The 9,021-nt window shown below is 34.3% G+C and overlaps 1 protein-coding gene across 1 annotated transcript; it reads right to left on the reverse strand.

The window, feature by feature from the left end:
* Window positions 1-744: 744 nt before the first annotated feature.
* LOC111392483 (zinc finger BED domain-containing protein RICESLEEPER 2-like) lies at window positions 745-4,586 on the reverse strand. Its single transcript, XM_023017836.1, has 8 exons — window positions 4,531-4,586; window positions 3,978-4,244; window positions 3,430-3,586; window positions 2,347-3,086; window positions 1,256-2,255; window positions 1,075-1,144; window positions 864-931; window positions 745-777 (listed from the first exon to the last, which is right to left on the reverse strand). Exons 1-8 carry the CDS (start codon window positions 4,584-4,586, stop codon window positions 745-747), a joined length of 2,391 nt encoding a protein of 796 aa, XP_022873604.1.
* Window positions 4,587-9,021: the final 4,435 nt, after the last annotated feature.

Below are 9,021 nucleotides of genomic sequence, written 5' to 3' on the forward strand. Positions count from 1 at the left end.
GATTTATAACGTGGGTAACGTACTAGTTACTAGAGCATTTTAGATGCAACAAATCGACGGATTGACGAACGAATTAACAGTTTTACTACTCAGATCGAAGAGATTCGTTAATTGTTTGTACGAGGTGCTGGAAACAATGGGCAGAATGAATAATGAGCAATCAAGAATAAACGGGTGGTTGAGCCTATAGTTCAGAAAGAAAATAATAGGTGGCGTGCAGTAGAAGACAGCGAATCAGAGTTGGAGAAGGAGTAAGTATGGATACATTTTATTACCAAATTATAAATTTATATTTATATAAATATGGATCAACGGTATAAATCAACGAAAAAGAAATTTCGTATACTTGATATCTTTCACTTTGAATAAGTAAATAAATCGCGAATATGATCCTAGGGATGGCAACGGTTCGGTTCGTCCAAAACCATCACCGAACCACCAATTTTTTGATCATACCATAACCGCACCATAACCACGAAAGTCGGTTCGGTTCGGTTTCTGTTCGTATCTCTGTTCGGCTTGGTAATAACCACGAAAATAAATTATTTTTAATTGGTCCATCCGTCGAATTAAAATGAAAACAAAAACATGATATTAAGTTAATGTAGCAAACAACATCCCAAATGAAAATGTAAAAAATATCCCAATTCTCAAACACAAAATACAAATTTAACAAACAATATTCAATAACTCAAAAAGCTCCAACCTCAATTCATATTCAATCTTCATTCTTCTTCACAACTCTTACTGGCATCCGTCAAAACTCAAAGTTGATTCCTATATAGTATATCAGAAATGTAAGTAGAGTAACAAATCAATAATCCATAATGTTCTTAACTAAATATTTAAACAAAAAAATGTACCTCTTCGTCAACATGCTCGTCATCATACTTTGCACAAGCTCCGGAATATGATGAAGGAGCAGAATTTTCTACACACAAAAGAGGAAAAAAATTAGCAATAAAAGAAAGTGCATAAATAACAAACATAAAACAATAAAGCCAATCTCGAGCACACATTAAAGCTCTAAAGTCTTCGGGTAAAGCCTATTTCTATGTGGGCTCACAAATCTACCACTTGTACTAAATGCTGACTCGGATGCAACAGTAGATACTGAAATGGCTAATAAATCTCTTGCAACATTCTGTAAAGTCGGATATTTTATTGAATTTGCTTTCTACCATGTCAATAGATCAAAATCGTCCACCCTAGGCAATACTGGCTCATCTAGAAAAACATCGAACTCTATTTTTACATGATCAGCAGTAACAGAAAGACTAATAAATGTATCAAAACCAGCCATGCGAGAATGTTTTCCACTAGTAGTAGACGACTTTGACTGTGAAGATGATGGAAACAAAGATGTATTTTCTATCGAACGATGTGGTCTCTTGTACTCTTTGAGCAACTTATGACCAAATGCTCTAATCTTTTCAACCTCTTCCTGAGCTTCATCTCCAAAAATCAAAGGAAAATAGTATTCAACTAGTTTCATCTTGTATCTAGGATTCAATATAGTTGCAATAGCTAGAATTTCATGCATGCCACTCCAATATTTATCAAACTTTTCCTTCATGCTTGACGCCATCCATTTGACTTCATCGCAAGATGATGTGCTCCAATCATGGATTGCCAACTTTATGTCACAAATATTGGAAAAGGACAAATTGGCAGTAGGATATTTTGTTCCTGAAAATAATTCAGTCACTTCATAAAATATCTCCAACTTATCACAAATCTCTGTAGCCAATTCCCAATCACTCTCACTCGGCACACTTCTGTAATGAGGCTCTCTTTGCCTTAGTCGAGGAAAAAGTTCTTTGTAAAGCAAAGCAGTATGAATCTTTAGATACATGGAGTTCCATCGAGTCTTGCAATCTAATACTAATTTTTTTCCACAAGGGATTTTCATTTGTCGTGCAACTGCCTCAAATGTTTCAACTCTTTTTGGTGTTGCTGACCAATATGAAACACTATCGCGAATTCTCTCAACACTCGGGCTAATGACATCCAAACCATCCTTTACTATCAGGTTCAATATGTGTGCACAACACCGCAAGTGGAAAAATTCACCATTCAACAATAAAGAACCAAGAGAAAGCTTATCTAACATAATGTTAATCATAGCGTCATTCGTGGTGCAATTATCAACAGTCAATGTAGACAATTTTTGATCAATATTCCAATCAAATAGACAATCCATTAACACAGTAGACAGTGACTCAGTAGTGTGGGGACAAGGGACATATATAAATCTGTATGGATATGAAAAAAAGTTCGTAAGATAACTTAAAATTTCAGAAAATACGATAGTAGCTTAAAGGCTATTTTATAAAACTATTGTACCTCAAAATTCGGCTCTGAAGCCTCCAAGAATCATCTATGTAATGTGCAGTGATAGCCATAAATCCCTTCTTTTGATTGGATGTCCACATATCAGTGGTGACTGCTATTCTACTATTGGTCCTCTCTAACAAGCCCATTACTTTTGTTCTCTCATAATCATAAATTTTCAAGATATCAGCCTTGATGGTATTATGAGAAACAACTTTAAATAATGGTTGAATTATATTACAAAACTTTCTAAACCCAGTATGCTCAACCATTGAAAGAGGATATTCGTGTAGGATGATCATATTTGCAAGTTCCGTTCTACCTTTCTCTTGATCAAAATTAAATGCTCCCATTGCAATCCTACCACCAGGTTCTTTAAATTGATTCAAAAACATCTGTTTGACATCCTTCTGACCTTGAAGAGGACATCTATTTAAATGAGCATGTAAATGACTTGTCCCATTTTTCGACTCACCCCCTAACTGTTTGTTGCATTGTCTGCAAATTGCTTTGGACACATTATTAATTCTTTGTAGCTTAAAATGCTGCCACACTGAAGAGGTCAATTTTCTTTTTCTATTTTCCTCAGTCATCTCCTCATCATCACCTAAATCTATATAAATAGGATTTGCATTTACCTCACTTGGACTTTGTGAAGTAATTGGTGTACTTGTTGATGTATCTCCAACTTGAATTGAAGCAGAAGCACTTCCAATTGAAGCGGGGGGAGTAGGAAAGGAAGATTCTGACCCCTGGCAAGATATGTAATTTCAAAAATAAAAATAAAATCAACAAACTCAAAAACTTAGGCATTCATTAATTTCATTAGGTGAAAAATTTACAAAAGTGGAATGCTAAACGATAGAGAAATAACTTACTCCAATTTACAATAAAACTTATCATTCAAGGAAATTTACAGTAAAACTTACTCCAACTCAAACAGAATTAACTAAAATGGAATGCTAAACGATAGAGAAATAAAAAAAGATGTAGTTTATTTGTTGCACCCCACTTTAGGGATATGATAGAGTATAAATTATCATTAGTTGATTACTAAGGAATTGTCAATTACCTCCTAATACATGGTCTCCTGACCTTTATAACCAATATGAATAATCTTAAAAACTTGTGTCCAAACAACGTCAAGGACGAGAAAGTAAGGCTTATTTCCAAAGTTGTGGCCAAAGAACATTTAGATAACCAAGAATTTGTAGTGATAGTAACTGTAAAACTAGCGACCAGATTAGCAGAACTAAAAAAAGCAAATTGATGTCAATGCATTCAAACTCACTGGACAATGTACACTAGGAAGTTGAGGTTATCTGAAATGCTTGTGATTATAGCAGTAATTTATATTAACTACTTAGAAAACAAAGCCTGACTTCTTTCAATCATTTCATCAAACACTTTCTTTGCAAAACCCATTTTCCCCAATGTCCCATAATACTAATGCAGTGAATTAAATCCATACTTCAACATGGGCGTGCACTTCAGTTCCTTCAAATACAGAAAAACTCAAGCCACAACACCAACATTTCGCAAGAGTATTTAACTATTTCTCTCGTGTGAAGCAACTTGCAATCAGCTAATCACATACAAGATGATTTAGTTACAACTCACTGGGCACCACATTCAATCAGAACACAAATGAATGTGGAACAGCCGAACAGAGAACAAGAAACGAGCTTTTTAAATTTTGGTCTTGCAAAACAGCGAAAGCAGAAGAAGATGATTCAGTTACCTCAAATAGTGGTAAAACTGTAGGAGTAGTGAAGCTCGTGGCTGTGTGCGTTTTTGTAGTAGGGTGAACCGGTGATGTCGTGAAGATAACTGTCTGGAGGTGATGAGGCGTTAGACGTGGAGCTGTGGTTGCCGGCTGCGTGAGTTCATGGTCTGTGAGTGTGATTTCACTGATTTGTGAAGTAAAGAGTAGGGTTTACGTCTCATGACTCATATACCCGATTTTATTATTCTATATTTCTATAATTTCTATTACTATAATAATATAATACTATGGGTTATGGTAACTGGGCTGTGGGTAGTTGGGCTGGACGGCTAGGTGTAGTAAATGTATTGAGCAGAATTTTATTTTGGGCTGGATAAAAATAGTGGAAAGTCCAATAACCAATTGCTCAATTATTATTATTATTTTTTTTACGGGTAATCGGTTCGATTTCGGGGTAAGGGCGTAAATACCATACCCGCCCCGCCTCATAGCGGTTCAGCAATATCAAATACCATACCCGCCCCATTACACCATTCGTTCGATTTTTTTCGCCCCATTCGGTTCGGTTAACCACGGTTTTCGGTTTTGACAATCCGGATTACCATCCCTATATGATCCAAGTAATAAATGCCAAATTTTCCTCGTGTTATTTATGCCTGCTTCTATAAATAATTTTTGTTAGTAATAAATTTTATAGAAAATCAAAGACCTATATCTTACTATGTATTGTCAAACCAAGTCGGTGGAATGTTGGTGCAGATGAGCTGGCATGTGAAATGTAAATTTATTTCACTGATGGAGCAGGTTGATCCTGACTCCTGAGTTTGATTTTAATAAGATGATGCTTATGAATATAGTTGTAATGCTCGAGATCTTTTTCATTATTATTATTATTTTTAAATAAAATCACTCGATGTTATCAACATTTTCTTTGTATAATGTACACAGAAATATCACTTTCATTAAGCGTTGAAAATGCATAAAAATAGCTATTAAACAATTTGCACAAAATTTAATATGAAGATATTCTCCAAGTAAAAGTTTGACCATTACCTTTTCTAGAAAATTTACTTGGTGATCCCATAAGCATCACTCGGTCAATTCGTTATGCGTTCACACGACCCGTTCTAATATGAAATTTTAGTAAGAGTGAGTATTTTGAAAACACTCGGTAAGAATACATACGCATTCTTATTCACGTGATATAAGCATGAGTTTGACATAACATACCGACATTTTTTGGGTTTAGAGCTCAAGGAATTTCTTAAAAATCCCCATATCCCATAGGAATTAACATCTTTGACCAAACGGTCCATCCCGTAGGATTTAACATCTTTGACCTAAAGGTTTATCCCGAAGGATTTAACATAGAGTTCGACCCGAAGACCTCATAGCATTTTATGTCAACAATTATACAAACGTCAAGGAATAAGAATTTACCACTTTGCACGATGTATTCTTACCTCGATTGATATGAAAAATTCTAAAATATGAGTTGAGATTGATGGACAAAATGAAATGTGTATAAGTATGAAAATGGAAAAAATGACGTCCATTTATATAAAATTCTCACGGTAAATTAAATCAATAATTTCATATATTAAGAACTATATTAATTAGTTATTGTTAATGGGATAATTATGTTTTATCAATTATAATGTATTACAACCCTTTCATATCTCAAATTCCAACGCATGCCATTACTTTCATTTTATTATTTTATTATTATTTACATCTTGATTTTATTAATAAAATATATAAATCTAGACTACTTTATATCAACATAACTCGGGTATAACTAATTTAAAAATATTTCTTCTTAAGGCAATTTATGTTATTTAATACGAGGTACAAAATGAGTATAATATTGATATGTTTTTTTTTTTTTTTTTTTTTTTTTATAAACTTCTAAATATTTTAATATTGGACCCAACTAACTTTTGATAAAATTTTAAAAGTAAATGTAAGCAAATAAATCATTTATGCAAATGAGTAGGTCGAGTTTGTCACTTTAACTTTTGAACTCTAGTGTGACAACAAGGATATGTATAGAGTATTTCATTTGCTAGATAACCATTATTAAATTTAGGTCCATATGAAAAATAGTAGGAAAAATTCAAGGTGTTACATCCTTTCCTTCTTAAATTAATTTCGTCCTCGAAATTATCTTATTTAGTTGAAAAGCTCTGATATTTCTAGTGTTCTGATAAGTTTGAGCCATGCATATGACATAAATAAATGTTCAATTATACTTTATCTTTGTTAGTGATAACAAATTATAAATTTTGTTCTTGCACTTTTCATATAATGACTAATCATCAAACTTGCATAACATAATTCATTCTAAACATTATAAGCATTTCTTGAAATCAAGCTTAAATTATTCATTTATCATTCTTGAAAATAAAATGAAACATAATATTTCATCCATACCTTGGGTTCATTGAACGGTCGTAGAGTGACGAGCGCTAAATGTCATGGGTCTTATTTTAATACTTGTTTTAATGAAAACTTTATGCAAGCAAGATAAAGAAGTAGACATGTATTGACCATAATTAGAAATCAATTTTTTTCATCTCTTTTTGCGCAATTGCAAGCTAAATAAATCAGGATAACAAAAAGTAAGTGCAATTTTCAATGATCAAGATTTCTTTTCAGATGTTTGCAGTTCAATAATCATTTATGCAATATCTGACCAGTTAAAAAAAAAAAAATTAATCCCTGAAGGTACCAAAGTACACTAATAAAGGTGACTACAAGAAAGACCATTTTTTTTACCCTGCAATTTAGCTTCTTTTAAATTTTAATTTTATTATTACAAGGAAATTAAACATTTAAATGGTTTATTCAAGTAAATTATAGTAATTTCACAATCGAAACAAAAATTATATATTTATTTTTCATGCAAACCACTAAGCCATTTATCATTCTAAGAAAAAATAATTTATACATGTAAATCACATTCGATCATGATGAATAAATATGCATACTTTTTTATAAAAAAAATGACGAGTCTACAGAATCGACTGAACTCGAGCTCTGATACCATTCACTTCTCAACAAAGAGACCAATCCCCCTTTTCATATTCTGCCACCAAAAAGGTATCGCGGAGGTCTCAATACATTTTAGTACCACCCAATTAACTAGAAAGGGTGTAAAATTTCAGTGGACTGAGAAATGTGAGGAGAGCTTCCAAGAACTGAAACAGAAACTGGTTATAGCTCCAGTTTTAGCTATATCAGAGGGTTCAGATGGATTCGTTATATCCAGTGATGCATCCAAACAAGGTTTGGGATGTGTATTGATGCAGTTTGGGAAGGTGATCGCATATGCCTCTGGACAATTAAAACAACATGAGCAAAACTACCCTACGCATGATCTAGAGTTGGCAGCGGTAGTACACACTCTAAAGATATGGCGTCACTACCTTTACGGGGGGAAGTGCGAAATCTATACAGATCATAAGAGTTTGAAATACTTCTTCACTCAAAAGGATCTGAATATGAGACAAAGAAGGTGGCTAGAGTTAGTTAAGGATTATGATTGCACTATCTATTACCATCCGCATAAAGCTAATGTAGTCGCAGATGCTCTTAGTAGGAAGACAGTAGGACAACTAACTGCCTTACCCATAACTCAAGTGCAGTTGATAAAGGAGTTTGATAAATTGAAATTGGAAGTTGTCATTCCACCAACTTAAGTTACCGCAAAAATTTTAGCATTTAAGATACAACCTACCCTTAGGGAACGAATCAAGGATGCTCAAGACAATGATCCATTCTTAAGAAAAATCAAGGCGGAAGTTTGTACGACTAAAAGAAAAGGTTTTGCAATAGTGGAGGACAATACTTTGGTATTCGAGGGAAGATTATGTGTATCAAAGGATGAAGGAATAAGAAAAGAAATATTAGAGGAAGCTCACTATGCCCCGTATGCTGCATATCTCGGTGGTACTAAAATGTATCGAGACCTCCGTGATACCTTTTGGTGGCGGAATATGAAAAGGGAGATTGGTCTCTTTGTTGAGAATTGTATGGTACGTCAGCAAGTTAAAGCAGAACATCAAAGGCCATCGGGACCATTAAATCCATTGGAAATTCCAGAGTGGAATGGGAGCAAATAGCCATGGATTTTGTAGTAGGTTTTTCGAAGTCAATGAAAGGACACGATGCCATCTGGGTAATTGTAGACAGGTTGACAAAGTCCGCTCATTTCCTTCCAATAAGAATGAACTATAGTATGGATCAATTTGCTCAATTATATGTTAAGGAAATTTTCAGACTGCATGGAATTCCAACATCCATCGTCTCAGATCGAGACCCAAGATTTACTTCTAAATTTTGGAAGAGCATGCAGGGAGCTATGGGGACAAAGTTAAATTTCAGCACTGCCTACCATCCTCAATTTGATGGACAGTCTGAAAGGATTATTTGAATCTTAGAAGACATGCTCCGAGCATGTGTCTTAGATTTGGGAGGTAGTTGGGAGTCACATCTATCATTAGTGGAGTTTGCATACAATAATAGCTTCCAGACTACTATTGGCATGGCTCCTTATGAAGCTCTCTATGGTAGAAGATGTAGATTCCTAGTTCATTGGGATGAAGTCGGAGAAAATGAATTTTGGGTTCAGAGATTATTGCAAGGACAGTGCAAGCAATTGATAAAATTAGAGACAGAATAAAGTTTGCTCAAAATAGACAGAAGAGCTATGCAGATCAACGGAGAAAATCGATAGAATTTGAAGTCGGTGAGAAAGTGTTTCTAAAAGTGGCACCCATAAAAGGTGTTCTTAGATTTGGCAAGAAGGGAAAGTTGAGGCCTCGACTCATAGGTCCTTTCAAAATTCTAGGTGGAATTGGGAATGTAGCGTACCGTCTAGCATTGCCACCTGGACTATCAGCAGTACATAATGTATTCCACGTGTCGATGCTTAGAAAGTATGTGCATGATCCCGAACA

This window comes from Olea europaea, unplaced genomic scaffold, assembly GCF_002742605.1.
Source record: "Olea europaea var. sylvestris unplaced genomic scaffold, O_europaea_v1 scaffold935, whole genome shotgun sequence".
Taxonomy (NCBI): Eukaryota; Viridiplantae; Streptophyta; class Magnoliopsida; order Lamiales; family Oleaceae; genus Olea; species Olea europaea.